Source organism: Dermacentor albipictus, chromosome 2, assembly GCF_038994185.2.
Source record: "Dermacentor albipictus isolate Rhodes 1998 colony chromosome 2, USDA_Dalb.pri_finalv2, whole genome shotgun sequence".
Taxonomy (NCBI): domain Eukaryota; kingdom Metazoa; phylum Arthropoda; class Arachnida; order Ixodida; family Ixodidae; genus Dermacentor; species Dermacentor albipictus.
Window position 1 is genome coordinate 160749756 of NC_091822.1, and position 23396 is coordinate 160773151.

General features: G+C 48.6%; 2 protein-coding genes across 3 annotated transcripts in view; one reads left to right on the plus strand and one right to left on the minus strand.

Moving 5' to 3' along the window:
• Nucleotides 1–13583: 13583 nt before the first annotated feature.
• On the minus strand, nucleotides 13584–14923 carry LOC139056196 (histone H3.v1-like). The gene has a single exon (XM_070534217.1). It carries the CDS (start codon nucleotides 14768–14770, stop codon nucleotides 13697–13699), a length of 1074 nt encoding a protein of 357 aa, XP_070390318.1. The 5' UTR covers nucleotides 14771–14923; the 3' UTR covers nucleotides 13584–13696.
• Nucleotides 14924–15081: 158 nt separating this feature from the next.
• Nucleotides 15082–23396, plus strand: part of CstF50 (cleavage stimulation factor subunit 1 Cst50) — a 33973-nt gene continuing 25658 nt past the window's right edge. The window contains exons 1-6 of one of the 2 annotated variants that reach the window (XM_070534215.1): nucleotides 15082–15350; nucleotides 16010–16137; nucleotides 16940–17017; nucleotides 18712–18804; nucleotides 18944–18984; nucleotides 22658–22780. In XM_070534215.1, the coding sequence (XP_070390316.1) occupies nucleotides 15292–15350; nucleotides 16010–16137; nucleotides 16940–17017; nucleotides 18712–18804; nucleotides 18944–18984; nucleotides 22658–22780 (522 nt within the window). In that variant the 5' untranslated portion in view covers nucleotides 15082–15291. The remainder of the gene's footprint in view (nucleotides 15351–16009; nucleotides 16138–16939; nucleotides 17018–18711; nucleotides 18805–18943; nucleotides 18985–22657; nucleotides 22781–23396) is intronic. The other variant, XM_070534216.1, reaches the window with a different exon arrangement.

Here is a 23396-nt window from a genome sequence, read left to right on the forward strand (position 1 = left end):
CCAACGCCTCCTCTAGAAAGATGCCTGCGGCGTCGCTCGCTTATCCATTGTAGCCGTCGCGCCTTGAGTTGCGGTCGGTTGTCAAGAGATGGCGCTACCTACAGCCCTATCTCCGCCAAGGGGGCTGGGGCGGTGTGGTGTCGCGGCGGTAGCGGCGGCCGCGCCGGCCGCGCTTTCATGGGGTGATGTGCGCATGCGCGCATGTGTTGCAAGCGACCACCGCAAGGATCGCTCGCTACCGCCTCACGCGGAACGGAGGAAGGAGGGAAAGATAACGGCAGCAGGTTTTCGGCGCACGCGGCAGGCATCTTTTTAAAGGAGGCGTTGGCTGAGCATATATGAACTAGCCCGCACGTGTCCATGAATTCAACCGTCGGTCCGACAACAGCGAGAACTACACCCGCTTGCTCTTTTAGGAGCTTCAGCGCAGTAGTGGTCACGGCAGGAGACCACATCTTAACGACTTTTTTGGTACTTCATTTTGTTTCGGTAGCGATTATATGGACACTACAGGCGCATTTCCGTCGTCGGCGTCGCTGTGATGTTCCGCATAAAGTTCAAGTGCCGTAACATCGCGGCACTCCGAGGCACTCTATACGCGTCGCCGGTTCACCAAAGCGCCGCATAAGCGGAGGTCTGTCTGCGGCGGCGGCTGCTGCTATGAATCGCGCCCACACGTCAGCCACGCGCTGCCTCTCGCAATCTGCCGATTAGCATAGAGCACGGGGCAAACGCGTTCTGACGCGAACTAACTTGCTCACACACAAGCACGCGAAAAAGCACGAGATGAATGCATAGAACACGAGGCAAGCATATGTTCTGACGCGAGAACCAACGGCCGCTTAGCCCCGGCGCGAAGTCGCGAAAGTATCACCGAGCAGTGGCGCCCTCGCCAAGAAAAGCGGTCGCAAGTGTAAACTCGGCCGAGACGCGCCCGCCTATAGACAAGAACGGCACCGAGAGCGGCGCTGCTGCGCCGGCGTTGAGAGCGCCGCATGCGGAGCAAAATTCTATTAGCCGGTGGTACCCCTCTCCCATCTCTCGTTCGCGCCGCCTTGGTTGCCTCCTGCACTGCGCGTGTTTGGGTACGTTTCGCGCCGCGCGCGGTGTGTGCGCGTGGACATTTCTTTCGAAGGGCGGTGTACAGTCTCTCTCACATTTAGGGGAAAACTCGAAGCGCATTGCATCGCGATGCGGCGAGCGCTTGAGTCAAGCGGCGGCAGCAGCTCGCGCAGATGCTCGAGGGGCGGGATCTTGAACGGCGTCGTCTGCTACGGCGACGCACGCTGGCCGCATTGTCGAGAAACGTTCTACTGTCAGGTGCAGGGCGCTGATCACATCGTTACTGCGTGAAAGGAGCCGGTATTCTTTGCTAAGCGTTGCGCGACGCCCACTGATACGCCTCGAATGTAAGTTCATCGCTGCATGGCAGTCATAGACGACGTACTGATTCCATACATTCTTGACGGCCCGTTTCTGGAAGGCGACTATATATTCTAACGCGATAGGACGCCGATCCACACTGCTCGTGCTGTGCAAGAACTGCTAGAAGAGCGCGCAGTCACTCTCTTGGAGCGGCCGCCTCAATCCCCGGGCGCCAACATCATTTAAAATGTCTGGGGCTCGTTGAAAGTATCGCTGGCGCAACATCCCCTCTATCAGTCGCCCGAGGATAGGCTTCGATCCACCATCGTCAGTGACTGAGACGTGCAGCGAATGAACACATCCCTGATCAAGTCATTCTACACTTCACTGCCTTCCAGGATGAGCGCTGTCATCGCTGCCGCTGGGGACATGACGAGATACTAACTGAAGTTCCGAGCGTGACGTGTCCAATTCCCCACCGGCGGGCAGAGTCTGTCTGGTGTAGCGAAAGATTATCGAGAAAAATCACTTCCAGCTCATTGTCTGAACCTACAACGTTCATTTAATCGTGTCCGTTTGTTTCACCGTGTTCGACTCCCATTGTTGAGTGCTTTGTTTTCCTTTCGAGTCAAACAAAGACTGAGCACGTTGCGCGCACATCTTGGTGCGTTTTGTCGCTGCTCATTACGGTAGCACACACAGTGAAGAAATATACGTGCACACGCTCAGTACTCCGGCCTTTCGAAAGAACAAATGAACCATGTTGTCAAAAGAAGTTTGTGGAACTCCATTATCGCCAATGAAGGATCAGAGTGTGGCGACGCACAACGTTTAGTAAAGAATATCAGCTCAGTTCCCGCAGTACCGATGAAATCGGTGCATTGCCCCTGACAGTACCACGCTTCCCGAAAATGCGGCCAGCGCGCGCCGCCGTAGCAGACGACGCAGATCACGGCACTGCCCCTCAAGCGTGTGCGCCTGCTCGAGCTGCTGCCGCCGCACGACTCCATTGCTTGCCGCATCGCGACGCAATACGTTCCGAGTTTTCCCCTTAGTGTGAAACAAACTGCACACGCTATATTTGCCTTTAAGAAGATCGGTACGCTTGACGATTATTTTTATGGCTGCAATGCGGCGAAACGGCAGCGTCTGCTTAACCATGTAAGGGACGCAGAGCAGGTAATTGGAAACGACATCGTATGTGCCGCCGGAAAAATCGTCAGCACATACGATGCGGCACATACATACGGCACCTACGAGCTAAAGTCATTTTTGCAGTTTCTCACATTATGTTTGCTACAAATCCGTGTTGTCTCTGATGGCGACAACGGACTTCTATCGACACTGTGCGGAAATAAACAAGATATATCGCTGCATAGCACAAGTACGACATGCGCACACAACTTTAACTAGTACGTCCCCTACAATATGGAATAGAGGCAGCAATGTAGACAGCTTGGTCATTTTTTAACAGTACTCAAGAGACGGAAGTTGAAAGTATTATTAATCATTCCTGCTTCAGCAATGCCGGCGCGACCAAGACGCGGGTGTGTATCGTCCAGTAACCCGATCGATCGGTGCGGTGGTGAAGCGGGAATGAACTCCGGTCATGTTCAATGCATCATGCACATATTCAATTTCTCGGCACGCGTGAACTTCGGCCACTGCTAGCGCATACAACAGACGTGGTTTCCATTCTTAGACCGCGCACACACAAACGAAACACGAGAAAGAAGACAGGACAAGCGCTCGTTTAACTTAAAGTTTTTATATGAATAAAAGGATTATGTACCGAGTAATTATTAATTTCACGTGGGTTACATATAGAAACCGTCATACACTCAGGAGTGATCAATAAACGATCTCGCTTCGTTTGCCAGATGTTTACTTCGCTCGGCGCACCGCAGTAATCCATGTCTGTCGTCTGCTTCTTTCGTACCATTTTCTTGTGAATCGGTATAATTTCACTGGTGGCATCAACCTTTTCATGTTTACATTGCTGTCGTGACAGTTAACAACACAATAATAATTTCCGGTCATCCGAAGAGGCGCCGTCGCAAACTGCGCGCGAACTGAACGCGGGCGCGACCGCGAAGGGAAGCGGCGACGGAAACCTACACCTTCTCGCGTGCAGCGCGCGCGAGAAACCCTTCTCGCGTGCAGCGCGCGCTCAGCCTGGCCTCCTCTGGCTCAGCGCGAGCGAAGGGAACCGGCGGAAGCAAACCCCCGGGGGATTGGAAACCGTGCCGCCAGGGGAGAAACGAGCGCTGGCGTCTCGGGCGAAACTTGGCGTGCGCTCGTCTATTGTCCGCGGCGCGACGTAGCTGGCCGCACGTTGCTTTTTTATCGAGCGGCCGTGGACCTTGCTTTCAAGAGACAGTGGGTCACATGCCAAACTTCTTCCTCATCTAGTGTTCCTCCTCTAAACCAACAAATGATGCTTGCTGCCTCTCGTTCAGTGTTGGCCGAAGGCATCTGGCCAGAAACTTTGTGCTCAAACTCGGCAAGAAAAAGAAATTTCTGGTATGTTGCCGGTAGGCAATAATGTTAAATAAAGGGTTAAAGAAAGCTTATAAGTTATATATCAGGGAGTTTTAGATTGTACATACCCAAAGTTATGGGACGCAAACTTACACAAACTACCGGGCATATATACAGAAGAACACAAAAAGGTACACAACATAACCCCAAAGCTGTACAAAAGTCCCTTTGGGTACCCAAAGCCGTTTGTGTTTGCAAAATCCAAAACTCCCTGTCACTAATGAAAAGACAGCAGGAAGGGTGCTCAACTAGCACTTCCCACATTAGCCCTATGGTCATTGCAGCACTCAGCAGAGTAAACAATAGGTTTGTTCGATTCAGAAAAAAATGGCCAGGCTTAGCTTGGTTAAGACGAGAATGCGTTGCATATTGTGCGAGTTGGGGCCCAGCTTTTCCTCCGGCTGTCGTGACGTCACGTCACGTGGTTGCGCTAAAGGTCAATGGTGGCTGCCCGGCCGCGCCCAAGGGCTGAACTGAGTGATTGCAATATGCAACGCATAAAAATAGAAGCAACTTAATAACAAACCTAGCAAACTTAAAAGAGAATAGACCCACATATGAGACGCGCAGCAATGAACAATGGCCCATACCCTCAATGGTGGCTGCCCGGCCGCGCCCAAGGGCTGAACTGAGTGATTGCAATATGCAACGCATAAAAGGTGTACGGCACCACAAATGAAAAGGTGCAGGGGGTGTAGTTCTGCTGTGCCAGGCTGCACCCACTCGCTGCAAGGTTCAAGGGTGCACTGCTCCGCGGCGACACCTTGCCTTGCACCCCGTTCAATCGTGCACGGGGGTGCAAGGGTGCACCACTGGACCTCGGGGAATCGAAGGCCTAGGTGCAGCGCACCGTGAATACGCGCAGAAGGTGCAGAGAAACTTGGCTGACTCGAATAGACCTGTAGCGTCCCTGTTTTGCTGTTCAGGCATTATATGCATTTATCTGTGCAAGCTGTCTTCAAGGACGCGTACCAAATATTGCTTTCTGTCATTGTAGCAAATAACACATATTTATATTCTTTTCAGCTGAAGAACTAAAGCAGAGAGGACTGTGCCATCGCACAGCAGGTGGCATCAAACATTCTTGGAAGAAGCAATTTAACAGGAGATCTAGTACACTTCCAGTGGCTCCCTTGTGTCACACGCATGGGTGATGTGTTGCACTATTTTGTGGAGTATTAATGCCTTCCTCCAAGAAAGCAAGAATTCCTGCTACATGCCATGTACCATCTTTGCTGTGAACTGTGCATCTGGGTAATTTTACCTGAAGGAATTCTATTTTGCTTCAGCCTCTTGTTCTTTTCCGACCATCTTAGAAGAGTTTTGTTGACGAGTAGAAGTGCAAGGGTATAAGTGCAAGGTACGTTGAGATGGGTTTCCATTAAAAGAGGGGTGCTGTGTGGGCATCTTGTTTTCTTTCCACATACATGTTTTGTTCTTCCCCTTTCTCTGTGTGTAGTGAAGTATTGAAAAAAATTTGCAGGTAATATTTATTTTGCAGTTTCTTTAATCCAGTCCCATCAGAGGAACCCTATCAGCGACACCATGTTGTCATTTCGTGTTAAAGTAGTCGAACTTCTTTCTTTTCTTTCTTACAAAAAAAAGGCAGTATCATACCTACAAAAAAACACTTCATTTTTTGTGAATATAGAAAATAGAAAAGACGATACTAAAGACACTCATGCGCAAGAGCATCAAACAGGTCTTGGTCATACCGCAAAGGGCAAGTACAGCAAAGGTTGATCAGCTAGGCATGCACAACAACATCGACGAAGTGATCGAGGCTCAGAATATGGCGCAAATACTCCGCCTATCCTCGTCCAAAGCCGGTAGACTAATTCTAAGCGAAGCTAATGTCTTCCCATCTCCCTATCTCGAGCACGCTGTTACCCTACCGAGTGAAATTAGGGACAACTGCAGAGTCTCACCGTTTCCCAGAAACGTCCACCCACTATACAACGTGGGTAGGCGTCGGGCCCGCGCCCGCGCGATTCTCGACCGCACCGACGCGGACCGTGAAGCCACCGCATTTGTGGACGCGGCCCAGTACGGCAATACATCAAGTTTCGCGATAGCAGTTGTGGACGGCAACGGAACGTTACGATCATCGGCATCGGTTAAATCGACCACCAGCGCTAAAGCAGAACAGATAGCCGTAGCCATCGCTATAGCAGACCCCACATTTGCCCATGTCCTCACGGATTCGCGTGCTGCAATTCGGGCTTACGAAAGCGGCAACGTATCGAAAGAGGTAGCGCATATACTACTAGCAAGCTCAAAAGTGTGCAAACGATGCCTCTCCTGGTTTCCCGCTCACATGGGGAAAGACATTCACCCGCAAAAACCCAATGAAAAGGCCCACGTTCGTGCGCGAGAACTTGCCCGCCGCGACGGTCCCACGGCCTCCGAGGGGCTGGACATTCAGTTTAAAGACCCGCTACTCACTTACCAAGAAATCACCTCACACTATCGAAAAGGCAGAATGAAATACCCGCTCCCGTATACGCCAAACTCGAGCGCGCGCAGGCGGCCGCGTTTCGAATGCTGCAAACGGACTCGTATCCGTCACGAGGCCTACTAAGCCACTACAACTCAGAAATCCCGGCAAATTGCCCAGACTGCCCAGAACTCTACTGCTAACTCTCGTACATGCTTTGGCAATGTACCGCGTTACCAGAGGGCCCTCTCTCCAGTGAGCTCGAATGGGAAGACGCCCTCAAAAGCCCGGACCTCAAACTCCAACTCAAGGCCGTCCAGAGGCATGCCAGAGGGCCCAAGAACTGACGGAGCGTCATCACGTTCCCGTCCCGACTTGGGCGTCGCCTACGGTTTCGGCCCAAGGAGCTCCCCGTGTGCGATCTCCAACGGCTTAAACCTCCTCAGGACCTCAAAAAAGTTCTTGACTGACTTTTTGTAAACATTGTAGCAATGACAGTCACATATTCAGTGACGTAATATCTCAGTTTGATGCTTTCCTTACTTAAATTGTTAGATAAGTGTCATGTTGCCAGATCTCTCTACGCAATGAGATACTTTTGCAAGCTTTTGCAGACAGCACGATTTGGTCTGTTTTTTCTTCAGAGTATAAATGGGATCATGTATGAGTCATTCTGAATATTTTATGCAAAGGATGGTTCACTAAACTTTCTTGTAGCTTTGTTATTATAGCATGTACGCAAAGGCACGTAATGAATTCTAGGGCGTCGAGTTTCAGCCATGTTCATTGTTCTTTTTGAGTTCGTGTTGTCATTGTGCAGTGAAAGAATTTTTGCAAGCAACAATTTATGGGAATTTTTTATTAGATTCAGGGGTTACGGAGATTTGAGAACAAAATTATTCGTGGACAACTAAGCATAGTGAAGGAAGAGTACCAGTCATGGCCTGACGTTGAGCCAATCATGGGATAAGGACGCATGAGGTAGGTGCAACAATTGCTGGTTTGTTTGCGTGGGATTGGGCAGTATCACATATATCTTATACGTTATCTTAATTGTTCAGTATCTTGCATTTGGTTTGCAATGGAAAGTTTATTACCAGTACCAGATTTTAGGATGCATCTACGCACACCCTTCATCTTAAGAGGAAGCTTTAGCTCAGGAGCTCCTATACAAATGCATAAGAACAGAGAAATAGTTTTTCTTAGCACCCGTACATGACTTCGATGGGACTTGTCACATTTACAAGAAAAGGTTGCAGTCTAGTGATGAAGCTGATCTCTTGTTATTTAGGGCGCCAATGTTTTCAAGCTAGTATTTGTTGAAAGTTTTAAATGAAAAAAAAGAACAACTGAAGTTTTAAATTTTCAACTCTGTCACTCGTTAATGGATAATGATAATGCAGTTATGTGAATTGCACCTATTAGGACATCTGAGGCAAACTAAATTGATGTGTTAGACACCGCTCTCGGACATGCGACTAATTTGTGAGTAGGACTTTACAAAACACTTGTAAGCGTTGCAACAATTTCACATAGACCCATTCATCAAATTTGTCCACTTTAGATGCTACAAGAGATGCAGTTTGCATAAGTATCATATCTGTTTTTGTCGCTCAGTTGCATATTTGTAAATTTCTGTGCTTAGCTTTTTTTTAAACTTATGAATTATCAACATTTTTTGTATATAGTATGATGTTTTAAATGACAATTCTGCTTGCTACAGTTACTAGAATTTAGCTCTGGCTCTTAAGTGCCACAGACTTTATTGAAGTCAGTCCAGCAAGTATCTCATGTAAGAGCATTCTTGCATTTTTCAAGTATACTTGAATTGGGAAATTAAGAGTTGGCTCGGAGCTAAAGTTTCTTGCTGAGATAGCAGCTACTTATATGGAGTACACCACTACCAAAGAAAACTTACTGAACCCAAGCAAAACGTAAGAAAATTGAAGTGAACTTAAAAAAAAAAAGATGAAGATAGAGTTCATTTCAGTTCTTGCTCATGCATTATATGGGAGTACAGTTGCAAAGGAGAACACAATCACCTCCCCCCACAAATGGAAATACTATCTCGTATCTCAGAAGCCCCATGCATTCCTTCACTTGCAAAGTTTTCATCATCAGAAATGTGAAAACATATCATAATTGCTGCCTACAAAGCACGAATTCTACATTTCCTCTGTTGATTATCGTTTTGCTTTATCGGCAACTCGACATCCTAGTTAGCTCTTTTTCTACTGATAAAATAGTTGCGCCCTCAAATTTTTAAGGTAACCTTGCTCTGTCAAAAAGGTGTTAACATGTTTTCCCATGTTTGCAAATCAGATCCGTATAGTTCTATAAATTACAGAACGACGTTGCTTTTTCTATTTTCTTTAAGTGTCGCATTCGTATTATGCCGGTCAGCTAGATATGCTCCTCCGCAATGCTGCTTAGCAAGCCCAAGAGACACTGCTAAGGTTACATTGTTTACAGGATGGTCCTCTCATTTTCAGTATGCTAAGTTTCAATTTCGAAAGCGTGAACCAAACCCATTAACCCCAACCTGCCATCTCTTGGTTAAGCTGCTGCTAGCAATTGTTTGATAACAGAAGCTTCAGTTTATTTTATTTTTTCTATAACCTTTGTATCATGCATTACGTTTATTGGTTACCACGATAAAGCAATTATTTGCCCACGCTGTCAAGGAAACACAGACTCAAGCCAAAGGGCATTATGGAGACCGAGTGTTCATATATTTTCGTATTGAAAAAAAAAAAGAACCTATTGCTTGTGAGTGCCTGACAATGTAGCTGCTTTGCTTTAGGTGAAATGAACTTGGAACATGATTAATCTTATAATGGGGTTAAAATCTGAGAAAATTCATGACTATTTTACATGTCCTGCAGTCAAGTGTTGAAGCTGCAGTCTAACACACTTTCAGTAGGCTTATTTGGAGGCGTTATCACAGTGCCACTAGCAACTCCCTGTTAAGTCGTGACAGTGAGATATCGCTGCAGTGTACGGTGGTATTCTGAAGACGTATTCTGAAGCGATCCACTTCGACTACTATATATGCACTATCCCCAAGGTATACTGTCGTCAGGTGCACGCTGATTGGCTGGTTGAGCAAAATTGGATAACTTAGTGCTCAACCAGCCAATCAGCTCATTCGACTTTCCTAAAGCAGGGAGACGTTCCCGGACACTCGAAGCGAGCGGTCGCATCGCCAGTGGCGTAACTAGGTCGTCTGGCACCCGGGCCCCATAGGTCTTCTGTCAGCCCCCCCCCCCCCCCTCGGGTGTAGCCGGCGGAAAGAGGGGTGTCTTCAGACGTATGACGTATATGACCCCCCCCCCCCCCCCGCCCCCGCTGGCCCTTTGCACCCGGGGCCCACGGCCCCCCGGCCCTCCCTGTTGCTACGCCACTGCGCATCGCCCCTCGCTCCGACGACTACGGCTCGCCTGCCACCTCTCGCGCGCCCACGTCACCGCCTTCGACCGCGCTTGCAAAGTAGCTGGCACGATATCCTGAGCCACGCTACCGCACGGAGACCCCATCTCATGGGTGACCCTCCGAAGAAACAGCATCGGAAGAGGCCGAAGAAGTCAGTTGCTGACTCCAACGACGACTCGGAGTACCAACGAGCCCTGCAGCACCAACCACGTGGACGGCAACCACGCACCGGCAGATCGCCTCCTGCCTTGCGATGGAAGCGCGGGCTGCAGGCACGTTCGCTACGTGCACTGTCGGCTGACTCGACGAGCTCCACGCCGTCATGCCGCGCCTACGCAAGCGAGTGCGACGCCATCCGCGCGCGCCCCATTTTGCCCTGGATACTCCTTTCCGGATACTCCCTTTGATGCTCCGAAGACTGCTCCCAGCGGCCACCACGCCGCACCGTCCGCTTCAACGGACACCACCGCAGAGGCCCCCACTTCGGCTGCCTCCACCGACGACGGTGCCAGCTGCCCGTCGACCGGCGACACCGACGGGAGTGCCGGCACCTTATTCTTGCCAACCGCAAGCATGATCGGTGCCGACACTGCGTACTCCCGCACGGACGCGACCACCTCGCCCGAGGCAAGTCCTGTCCGGCGGGTCTGTCTCCCCATCACTGTCGTCGCCGGCGGCCTGCTCGTCGCCCCCGCTCACCAACACCGAGCCCACTCCCCCTACGGCGGAGAAGGGCTCACGCTCGGCGGCGGTGGCTGCTCCCGTCGACGACGACAAACCAGCTGACGGCCCCACGCACAACGAGAGCCGGCCGAGAGCGCCCACCCCTGCCCCAGCTGCTGAGGGAACAGGGGAGCTCACACAGAGAAACTCTCCGCTGCTGCTCGCGGCCGCCGAGGACGTCCAAGCCTGCCAGCCGGCAGCGGTGCAGCCAAAACAAGCCGCAAGAAGGAGACGCCGTTACCGACGGCTCGTCGACTTCGAGCCGCACACTCCACCCGTTGACGACGGCGTCGCTCGCGATACCGCCGTCACGGTCCTCTACCGTCTCATCGGGCGCAAAGCGACTTTCCTCGCACTCTCACGGGACGGTATCGCTGCCCAGCTCTCCTCTGTGCCAGGCGTGAGACGCGTTCGCGTGAACTACCACCGGAATGTGGTGGCTGCTGACGTGACGCGCGGTGCCGACTTGGCGCCCCTCCTCGAAGTGTGCGACCTCGGCGGCGTGGCGGTGCGCCCCAAGGCGTGTGGGTGACATCCATGGGGTCGACACTTCTTTGGACGCCCGCACGATTCGAGAAAACCTTGAGGCCCCCGTCGCGGTGCTGTCATGTACACGAAGTGACGCGAGCGTCACCGTCACCTTCGTCGGGAGCGTCGTGCCGACAAACGTGCGGCTCTTCGAACAGCTGCGCGCCGTGCGTGCTCGTCTGCCCCGACCACTTCAATGCGACTGCTGCGGCGTCCTCGGCCACGCCGGCGCCACCTGCTTCCGTGACGCCCGCTGCCTCCGCTGTGGTGAGTCGCATGCCACAGAAGGCTGCTCCACAGGGAAGCCCCGCTGCATTAATTGCGGCGGCCGTCACCCATCGACCGAACCGAGCTGCCCCGAGTGGCAGCGCGAGAGAAAGGCGGCCGTGTTGCTGTCAGTGTCTCAGCGGCCCCTTTCGCGCAAAAAAGCGCTTGAGCTAGCCGGCGCCGCACCAACCGAGCCGCGTACAGCCGCTCCGTCCACGTCTGCTCGCTCCCCGCAGGGCCGATCTTATGGCGTTTTAGAGCGAAGCTCTTTGGCGTCCGTTCCTGGGTTTCGCGTCGTCGTCGTCGTCGGCCTCGTAACCAGCTCCGCCCCCCTTCGCTGGAGTGGGAGACGAAGGACTCGAGCCGCGAATGGCGGAGACCAATGAGAGCGGCCCCTTCAGTGACGTGCGCGCGCGATGCTGGTGTCATGCGGACCCTCCTTACGGCTCGATGCGCACTCGTGTCTGGTCTCAGCCGATCCGCTCGTTTCGTACTATCGTCTGCTCGCGCCACAGCTCTCGCCCGCGCCTGTTTGGTTCTGTTGGGTCGGTCTCGTTCGCGCTTGTTTTGGTTGTTATTTCGACAACAAACGGTTACAAATATCCCTCGAGGCCAGCGCACCTTCCACAACTTAATGCGGTGAGTGTAAAACTCGTATCTCCGCGAATCCCATTCATGCAAGTGCGACGACTGATGCACGGCGGAGGCAAATATGGCATTAAGGGCCCAGTTGTGAACGTCTTTGTGAACGTCTTTGAGAATCAAGCATTGGTGTACCAAGTCGAACATATATCAGTCTATTTCTCCGACCACAAAGCTTCCTTCATGACTGTCAAGAACTGTTAGTGGAGTCTTTGTTAAAGGAATACGTGTGAAAATAAAAAAAAAATTCTGTGATAGCGCATACATGTGTTGCTCGATTTCTTTGCCTCAATCTATCGAAAAGGTGAAACAGCTTATTTGCTGCGCTCAAGTTTCGCATTAGGAAGTAACGTAATCGTCGGTAATTTTTTTTTTCACTGGTCGATTCGGAGCAGGAGTTCTTGCTCCGCGGCAACTAATCCGAATTTCACTGGTCGATCTGGAGCGGGTTCGCGCGTTCCACTGGTCGTTTCGGATCAACTCGCTCCGCGCCGGATCGCTCTCACTTGCTCCGCCGCCGAAGCGCGGATTCGGGCGGAAATAGCTCGCGTCACTTCCGTCTTCAAGCGGAATCGGTACCGGTTGGTACGCACAACATTGTGTTGCTTCGCAAAATGGCTGCGTTCGTTGCTGCTGCAGAGCTCGCGTTTAGCGATGAGAGCTCGGACGACAGCGATTACTAGGTGACGCAGGTGCTGTACGGAGCCTTCTGTGCACGTTGTCCATGCATAATCCTTGCGGGCGCGACATGGAAATTACGGACTCTGCGATTGCCGTGGTCAAATTACGCATGGGGGACGGTGAGTTTGGTTGCCGTGGAAACGTAGAGAGCAGAAGTCGGGCATGGTTTCCGGAACCGGTTTGTCCGACTTGCACGCAGACTTCCTGTGTGATCCCCCACAGAGCATTTTTGCGCTTTGCTGGCCGATTCGGATTCGCGAAACGCGAGCGCTCGCTCGAGGATTTCGGCGGCCGCTCCAGATCGACCAGTGAAAAACGCCATTACAGTGACGCCCTGCGCGGCTGCAGCACCCAGACAGCCGCAGCTGGGCCGCCACGCGGCCCTCCAACCGCTGCGAACAGCGACTCCAGAGACGCACTAGCACTAGCCGCTCTCGCTGCTGCACTCCGTGCCCTGCTCGTCCAGTGCTCAGCCATCGACGGCAACGTTCGTCAAATGTGTGACGCGGCTCTCGCCGCGCAAGAAGCGCTGCTTCATCCCGACTAGGCGCATTGCCGCGCCACATAAGCGAAGGCCACCAACTTGCCCGCGCACGCCGTTTTGGCCGCCGCCGCCGCGTCTTTTTCACCCTTCTTTCAATTCCCTCTCCCTCTTGTGCAGCGCGGTTGAGGTGTCCTCATATGAGAGACAGTTACTGCGCTGCACTCTACCCCATTTTTTTCCTTCCCAAACCAAGAATCTATATCTCTCCTAAAGCAGCCAATCAGCACGTGCCGACAGTGAAGGCGTGGCGAAGGCAGCAGTATGGCCCAAAGTGACCATTTCAGAATACAGGCCGTGTGTGGCATGGTCAAGCTGCGATGCACCAAAAATGCTAGGAGTTGTGGTGAAGCCAACACAGAGGAGCCGTGCGGGACCATTCTAACTCCGAATGGTGTCAGTCCAAATACCACATCCAAAAGGCTATGCACACCAAATAAACTTTTTTTATTTATTATCATTATAGTACACACTGTCATAATGCATTTTGCATCACTATAGACATTAAAATAAGTAAAATAAATAAAATTTAAGATGCTTTATGCACAAAGAGAAGAGTGAAGCATTCCATAATTTCTTATGTCGGCCAGCACTGTTGCCATGTCCCGCGTCGTGGTGGTAGCGCGGCCAGCTCTGTGAGCATTCACGCCTGCACCTTCGAGAACTGCCACAACGGTTGCTTCACTGGCCTCCTGCAGTGCTTCAAAGGCTGCTCTTGCTATCCGCAAATCGTGACCATCTGTCGTGTGGCGCCGAACGATCTCGCGCACCACTCTCTCGAATGGCTGGCGCGGGATTAGCTTTCGCGTACTCGCACGTAACCGCAATATTTCCTTGAGCACTTTGTATCCTACTGGCCTTTTCGCTGCGGTTCCCTGCTTTCGTTGCTTGGACGGCCGCGAAATGGACGACGACGTGCGCCCCTGCGTTGCCCTGTCGACTTCGGCGACGGGTTTTGCCCTGGACGCATCGTTCTTGCCGCTCGTTGACCTCGTAGCACGTTTAGCGCGTGGTTCTGAAGCAGGTTCCCCACGGCGAGGCGTGCTTGCGGCGCTCCGTGTCGGCTGACTTCCGGCAGGATGCTGCAAACTGGCATCTGGCTGTCTCGCGCCGCTGACTCTGAGTCGCGGTGAGAAGGCCGGCGGTGCCCTGTGAAGTCCCGAACTGTCCTCACCACGACTCCAGAACGACTGGCGTCCTGATGCTCCTGGACTGCCGGCGGGACCGCGATGTACCGAACTGCCCTCGTCAGGTTGATAAGACGTGCGCCAGAATGACGACTGGCGTCCGGATGGTCCTGTACTATCAGCCTGTGAAGGCACCGGAGATGGCTCTGCAGGCTTGTCACCAGATGAGTCCCGAGCCAGCGTTCCTGATGAGGGCCTAGTTTGCAGTTTTCTTTTCGCACTTTCGCGTCGCGGGCTTCGTGGTCGAGGCACTGCTGGGCCACGCGATTCGTCGTCTTCTCGGTCGCTTATTTTCAATATGTCCGAGCTGAGGGTTGTTGATTGCGACGCCGATCTCGACGCCGACCATCTTGAGAGAATTCGCCACTTGCCCTGACGTGACCGTTCCCTCGATGAGTCCGGGTTGCTCCCTGTCATGTCCGCCATTTATAAACTGCAGTATATCTTTTAGGCCGTTCTTGCCCGCTTTCAATGGCAGCTGAAGGGCAACTGAAATGGCAGCTAGACAACCACGGCAGGCGCTGACCAGGAACTGTGGTACCAGGAACGCGTCCAGCGTCGGCACACGTCTCTGGTTGCCCGTGGTTTCGAGCTGCCGCTTAATCACAACAGAAAATATTCAATTTCAATTAAGTTGAAGGATAAAAATGTTGCTAATTGCTTTTTTTTATTATGATGGATAATCTAATATTTAGACGTGATTGTCAGCCAGCGCCAATGCGGCGAAAAAAGCAATCAGTAGCTGACGGACAATTTTTTGCCCGGCCTGCACGGGCTGCGTGTTTTGAATGTGGTGTAGCTGAGACGCCGGCGTTGCGTGGCTGTTTTTGCGGTCCAAGTGGTTCGAGTGCCGTAGCTTCCCTAGTTTCCTTGAATTTCACGTTCCGACAAACGTTTCCTTGCCATCGGGTTATTGGTTTCATCAGTTCAAGTTTTACAGGCTCGAGATGCTGAACAATACAGCCAGCATCAAGGACCGGGAGGCGCTCTACAGACTCATTATTAGGTGAGCACCTCATTTACCTAGAGAATACTTACAAACCCGACATTCAGCGTGTTTCTTCTGCTCGTTAACGTTATTCATTCGTGTTGACTTGTGTTGTCCAGAACGTCGCTTACACTGGGAGAGATGTCATTACTTAGCTACCGGAACATGTGTCGAACACTCGGTCCCAGCTGAATATTGCTTTTGCATTGAATGCTGCGCAGTGTTATGCGTGCAGCAGTTCTGTGCACAAATGGGGAGTGTGCAGTTGGCTGAAACGTAACCAACATGGACGCAACCAATCACACACACGAGTTTCGATTAACTTACCTGACACATCCGCGCTTTTAAAACGTGCGACAATGTTATGTGCGCGTTCGGAGTATACGCGTGTATCCTAAAAAAGGTGCGTTTAGCAACTGGTGTGCAGTGCCGAAGCTAAAGGACGTTGCTGACCTCGTCCAAACCGCATCCAACATAGATTCGGTGTTCGCGTATCATCTCTGCTGCAATGCATGGCGAAACGTCGTCTGCAAACGTTGTCACTTGGCAAAGGAAAATGAGCCATTGCAAAGGCCGAGTATGTACCCGTGTCTTTCTTGTGAAAACATTGTAAAACTGCGATTGCTAGCTCGCAGCTAACAAGTCTGCTGCAATGTGTATTCATTTTTTTTCGGCAGCCAATTGTTCTACGATGGCCATCAGACGCTTGCAGTCAGCCTGTCCAACATGGTAAAGGCGCACCCAGCGTGCCCCCCGTCCGACAGATTGCTGAACATAGTCAGCGCTGGCTTGCGAGCTGAACAAGGTGCGTGCACACCTTCCACAACCGGAGAGTGTAAATCTCAACCCTCCAGTATTAGTTTCCTTACTGATTCCTCATTATTACTGTCTTCATTTGCACTTTCTCACACGATTGTAATTGTGAGAGCTGCCGCTAAGCATTGGAAGTATAAAAAGATAAATTATGCTCTTCCCTGCTGTGCATGCTATGTTGCTGAAAGAAGAGCGTGCACCAGGGGACTGAGAAATGAAGCTAAATAATTCTTCGATTTGGTGAGCCTATCTTTACATAGCGCTTTGATATCTTAAAAAGACACTTTGGAATATTAGGTCAAGCTTTATTCAAATTATGCTTCTGCAATAGCAACTACGAAAAATAGGTGATGACACCGTTGAGAAGTTTCTGCATCAGGTAATTGCAATATCCAAAAACTCCAGGGCCAGTACGTCAGCGTGACATCAAGGATTGCAACAAATTTTTTTGCATTTTGGCCATTATGATTTAGTAAAAGTTCTTGTAACTTCCTAACTTCAGCCCTTGGCTGTTTCATAATACGAATTAGTTCATTTTTAATGATAAAGAGATTAACTAGGCTTGAGCAGATGGCATCGAAATCCATGACGTCACGGTGGTCTGGTGCAGGAATTTCAAGGCATCATCGCCATCTGTCTCGTTATTGCTTCTTTTCTGGCGTACCAAGTATTTTCTAGCTGTAAAAGTGGCTTTTTTGGTATTGTGGAAGTTTTAAATCACTAACATAGCTAAAATTATTTTTCTCAGTAGCATCCCTGTAATGCCGTCAGTGCTTTCTTTTCTTTCCTTACAGAATTAAAAGGCAATAAGGTTTCAAACTTGGACCAACCCTACATGGGACCGGGAATTGACTTGGAGTACGAAACTGAAGGTACAGATTATGTTTTAACGACTTGAGGGCTGCTCACCTTTGACAGTAGTCCACTAAAGTTTTGATTGCATACTAGACAAGTTTGTTCCAAGCAAAGCAGCAGCAAGACATTTGATCACCATCAGCCGTATTTTGTGTCAGTGGACTTCATCCCGTGCCTGAAAATTTCATCTTGTTGCACCGTATAACCCAATGCCACCCTTGCCTGTGCTCTCCTTCCCTTGACACCTATTCCTTGGTCGGTATTCGGTGGTCAGTAAAAAACTGGTTATTGGCTGTATGTATTACCTATGTGCAGTGTCAATTCCTCTTACAGGACCCTGAAACCACCTCTGGTGATTAAAAAAAAGGCTTTTCTGGTCCCTCATGTATTGCGGTGCCAGCAGGGTCATGCATATGATGTCATCAGGGTAAAAAATTGGCAGTTGTTCTATATACGTGGCGGCATCAATCATGATCATTCATCTAGCACTCCTTTGCCATGTGGTCACATACCCTCTCTTCCTCATCGTCTCTCTTGCTGTTGTGCACAGTCGACTGATCTTATCTCGTACGGTGTGTCTTGTGCAGCGTATGCTGTTGTTGTGCATGCAGCGACAACAGCAAAGCTGAAAAAAGCTGAGCCCTGATCAGCAAAATTTGATTGTTTTTGTTATTGATGCTTGGCATTGATTTAGTGTCTGCGTGTTTTCTAGAGGAGTATGTGATGATGAGGGGAGAGTGCCCGTGGGGAGGGCAGTGAAGGCGAGAGAGGGGCTGCTCACTCGCCTGCTCACGAAACTGCTCACCTCGGAGTTGTTTAGCGACCGTACAATCTCGGTTACAAATCAGCTACTTGGGTCTTCTCTCTTATTCATGCTGCCTCCATATAACCTTTTAATTAATGTACACTTCATATAATCTGTCCCATCACTCGTTGCATGGTGTTTAGCTACACGCTGGAGGAGCAGTGTATATTTCCTGTGATGTGGCGCGGTTCTGTATGGAGTTTGTATGCCACGTAGCCATTACACTACCAAAACAACCCTGGATAACTTGGTTCGAATGTTGCACTACTTTTACTTTGCATAAATATTAAATGTCACATTTTCTTTAAGTTATAGCAAAATATCCATCTGGTGTATTCTATTATGGTGACAGTATCACTATAATTTGCATAAACTTGTGGTGTAAGCCTTGCACCATCACAGTTCATTCTGTAAATGCGGAAGAGGATGGGATGAACTTGAAATTGGCGATAAAAGTGCTTTTAGACATCAGATTCTAAAAAGTGATCTTTTCTGCCCACAGGGGCTTTGTTGTCCATATAAATGAAGTGAGGCCATTGAGGATGACCGTGATTAATTGTAGTCCCTTGTAAACTATTGTTGGAGTGCAGTATTAGTGGCATTGTTGCGTTCAGCTTCTTGCGGTGTAGCAAATAGGGTGAAACTTTTCAGAATTGAGAATTGCAAGTGCTTGCGGATGTGGTGTGCAGATGTGGATGTGCCTTTAAATCCTCAAGCTCGACCAATACTTGCCAGTTTGTACCAGTGTTGTCAAGGAGGAGTCCTACTCGTTCGTACACGGTGCATTTTTCTATCCTTGGCTCTGCAGTAGCAAGTCATACGCATCAGCGTTGCCTTTGTTCCCCGTATATGTTTCTCAGTGAACTTTTTAAATATTGTAAGTGTAACATTACATCATTTTTCCAGCCGCCTCCCTTGCACCTGAACCTGCCTTGTACGAGACCTGTTATGTCACATCACACAAGGCACAGTGCAGAGCTGGAACATTCAGCCGTGATGGTAAGTAACACCTTTGTTTTCTTTCTGGGGTCGTCAGAGGGTTAGCATCAGGTGATACCCTTATGCCAAAGGAGTTTTGTGAGTTGTTTTATCTTGCAAGTGTTTTGAAATCTATTTGTCCACTTGTTTACTTGTACAGGGCAGCTCGTTGCAACCGGTTCAGCTGATGCTTCAATTAAGGTGAGTTTCATTTGCTTTCGTAGTTTCAAAAGTTAGGCGTAAAAAACATGGACACAACGTGCAAACGAGGAACTCTTGCTTCCATGTTTTGTGTGCCTAAGCTATCAAGCTATGAATCTTCAACAACTTGCTCAACTTTCTCCTTTTCAGAGTTTCATTTACGTTTTTTTCATCGATGCTAATGAATTCTCCTGCCACAGTCATGGCAGATTTTCCTGCATTTCTTCAAGATGGTCCAAATACACAAGACATGGCATCCATGACATCATATTGACAGTAGATGGTGCAGTTTCTTGAGTGTGAAATTCAAATACAAGAAGTTTCATCTTCACTCACTACACTGATATGCAACCCTATTCTTGCAAAAGAATCGCAAACATATACAGTAGAAGCTTGTTGATATAATCCCATTACGTACGACTTCCCGGCACCAACATTTGTAATTGAGAACAGAAAAAAATGACTCAATACAGTTAGCTTTCTTCTTCTGCTTAATAAGTTTCCAGAAAACACAATCTTTCGGCACCAATGTTCAGTACATTGCCAAACTGCGATTGTGTGATGCGTTTTCTGGCTTCTAGATTGCATGTGAACGAGAAAAGGAGTGGGGCAGGCCCGATCAAGAGCAGCAGGCACCCGCCACAGCAGCTTCCCGACAGTACTCACCCGTCTGTGCCGCGTGAAAATGCTGCTACACACTTAGCTTCCTCTTATGGCATCAGCAAATCTCCTCGCGGGTCGTTGTATGTTACATTCTCAGCTGTCGCTGGCAACCCTATTGCGATAAGCACCTTCACCTATCTGTTTTCCAGCACGTGTGCCGTAGCTCCGCTGGAAGTGCATGCACACTTTTAATAGGCAATAACCCAAACATACCGCCATGTCCTGCTGCAGGCTGCTCGAAGTGAGCATCATGTTTCGTGCTGGCGGCATTGTTATAAGGCAATGCCCACCAGCTCAATTTCGTTTCCTGTCGCTGTCTTAAAACACTAGGCAATATGAAAACGGCACGTGACCCAGGTCACTCGGGATCCACCAGCGGCGCGCGTCAGCGTCTCGTGCTGCTATGAATCGTGAAGCGCTTTTTGTTTTGTAGATGTAAACTACGGTTGAGTCTACCAAATATTTCAGTGACTTCAGATCGTACATTTTACCAGTTAGTAAGTTTTTTCTCACGTTTTCCCCTCAAAATGTGTGAATGAGGTTTAACTGTATCCTAACGAATCATCTGCCCCTCTGAACTGGTGTAGCATTTTTAATTAAATTATGCCTAAACAACAGCGGGATTGTGTACATAAATGTGGTTCAACTCTTTTTATAGGGCCTTATTTCATTTTGAACATTGACAGAGGGACATGGAAATGTTTAAATATGAATGTTTATGCACTTCGGCAATGATGCAGTTACATCTCTATGGTACGTTAATAGTTCTGAGTGTTTTTGTGACTCGCTGCAATGATTCGGTGGCTATAGCAGTCCGCACGAGGTCATGAGTTGGTTACTTGCAACTGCGGATGCATTCTCATAGAGGTGGACTGTAAAAACACTCATGCTGCTAAATTTAGGTGCACTTTATAGAATCTCAAGTGGTCAAAATTATCCTGGAGCCCTCCACCTTGGCATCTCTTGTAGGCTCGGTGTTGTGTTGAGAGGAAGTTTTAGCTCGAGGCCAGCTCCAATGTCCCCATTCGAATACGTACTATGTGCAAAGTGCAGAAATGCTTTTATGAGACAGCCACTGAAAGAATTTAGAATGAAATTTGTGGCCTTTGAGAGGGGAAGTTAAGTTACAGTGACTGTAGAAAACGAAGCTTTCATTTATAATTTCTTTAAAAAATTTTTTGGAAATTTGCAAGTTTCAAAGAAATAGAAGCACAAAGCTTACAGATCCATAACTCCGCACTAAAAACAGATTTCGCGCTACTGTAAACTGCATCTGTTAGAGCCTCTCATGTGGACATTTGTGATTTATGAATGTAGAGTTTACGTGAAATTGTCAAGTCTTTCCAAGGATCTTGCAGAACTCCTTCTCACACATCCGTGGTATGTTTGTGAGCAGTGTGTAGTACACATTTTTGTCCGCTTTAGATGCATTGTTCGGTATAGTTTACGGAATTGTTATACTCCTGTTTATGGGGCAGTTACTGATTTATCAATTTCAGACACGAGTTTTGCAATTGGGAAATGTTAAAATAAATAAAGAAAAGTACGAAGTTCACAAATTTGTTGTTCTGTAGCAAAAGCTGATATCACAGTTCTGTAAATTGCATATCTTAGAACAGCTGAAGCAGACAAACTTGGTATGCTAACTTATAGTATTGTGGATTTTTACAATGTTTACGACAATTTTTGAAAAAGTCCTATTCACGAATTAGTATTCACAAGTAGTAGAGCGCCCTATACTAAGATTCGGCTAGCCAGCCGCACGTTGTCTTCCTTGTCTTCACCCGTCACGGATGCCCCACATCCTGTTCAGGTGTAAACCTAGAATGCATGTAACAGTACCACAGTATTTTATAGCAATATATTGTGTATCAATTTTGTCTGCTTTAGACATGTTATGAACTTCAGTTTGAAGATTTTTGATATCATTTTTCATTGCTGACCTACAAAGTTGTTAACACCAAATGTGTGTTTTTCTAAAGTTTGCAATTTTAAACATGTTTGATGGAAAAGTCGATGGCTTAAATAAAAAAAAAAAACAATTTCCTTCCTCCACTAGGTTCTATGTTATTCTTTTAAGTGCTATGAGTCTCGTCAAATTCTGTGCACTGGTTCCCAGGAAGAACGATTTCTCCCTTTTCATGTATTTAGATAGGAGCTCCCAAGCTAAAGCTTCCTCATTCTGAGAAAAGCAATTTCTTCATTCACACGTATCTATTTATATCTCGAGCTAAACCTACCTTTTAAGAGGAAGCTTCAGCTTGGGAGCTCTTACCTGAATACATGACAGAAAAAAATAATTTTTCCTAGCAACCACTGCACCCATTTGACTATATTTGTTGCATCTAAAAGAAGTTAAAATCTAGTGGCTGTAGGAAGGAGAGTTCTTATTTAGGCTGTCAACTAAAAGAAATAAAAATTGCCAAGTTACAATACCCATGCATGAAATTCATTACTCTGTAACTCAGCAATAAAAAATTATAAAATAATTTTGTGACCTACCCTTAACAATACCTCTGAAGAAGACAAAGTTGATGTATTATGCATTGCTTAGAACTATACTACCAATTTGTGAGTAGGACTTTTGCGAAACCCTTATAAAAATTTTAATTTCATGTAAGCTGTAATTTCATATATAATATTTGTCCACTTGAGGTTCTATAAGGGATGCATTTTATAGAACTGATAATTTGTTTCTGGTGCATAATTATGGATTTGCAAACACTGTGCTTCTGCTTTTCTTGTTTTTTATGTGCCAATTTTCGGCAATTCTTTTAGAAAAATATGAGGCTCTAAGTCAAAATTTTGCTTCATAGAGTTCATAGAACTTAACCTTCTTTCTCAGATGCAACAAATTGCATTCAAATTTGGTCCAGTGGTTGTCTCACAGATGCATTGCCATATTTTATGTGTATTTGAATAGGGAAATCGGAGTTGGCTCCGAGTGAAAGCTTCCTGTGAAACCCTGTGAATCATTAAATCGGTCACTGTTTCCATGCGTCCCCGACAGATCCTTGACGTGGACCGCATGCTGGCCAAAAGTGCCATGCCCCCCGAGGTGGCAGCACAGGAGTCGGCACAGCAGAACATGGAGACACATCCTGTCATTCGCACCCTCTACGACCACATCGAGGTGAGGCCACTAGTGCCAGAACTTGGTCACGTTGCCTGGCTTTCTTGTCGTGAAAGCTGTGCTGTGAGCAGCTTGAGGCAGGCCGTGTGTCATGGTTTCTTGGTAGTTACATCTGCTTGCTAATTGCAGCTGCTGATTGTGCCCGCTTGTTGGACATAAATGCCTGCGACAATAGTTTAGTATTTTGCATGTATCAAGTGGTTTCTTACTTACAAGCAGTGAGGGACACTTTGCGGGCTCACTCTACACCTTCCTGTGCTGTGTCGGCAAATAGCTTCATAGGTGGGCTTCTCAATGCAACACACTGGCATTCGGACAGAGACCCATTCGGACAGGCTGAACCCACTCTAGGTTGAAGCACTGAGCCGAAGGGCCAGGCTGGCTCCTGCCACACGTGTGGTACTTCTTTGCAGGAAAGAGAGATGTCTAGAATGGCAAAATCGTTCATTGAGCAGAACACTACGGTATAAGATACACTCCGCACTTCAGCGCACAGAGCGCACTCGGCGTCCACTGCCTCCCCAATGGTGGAGAAAAGCAGGTGGCGCACTGCGTCAAACAATGGTCTGTAATGCACATTGAAAACAGAGATGGACGCTCACGTGTGTTGCCACCT

What these genes read in the sequence shown, in the direction of transcription:
- LOC139056196 (XM_070534217.1), bottom strand. Translation starts at nt 14,770, where the DNA reads ATGGCGGACATGACAGGGAGCAACCCGGACTCATCGAGGGAACGGTCA.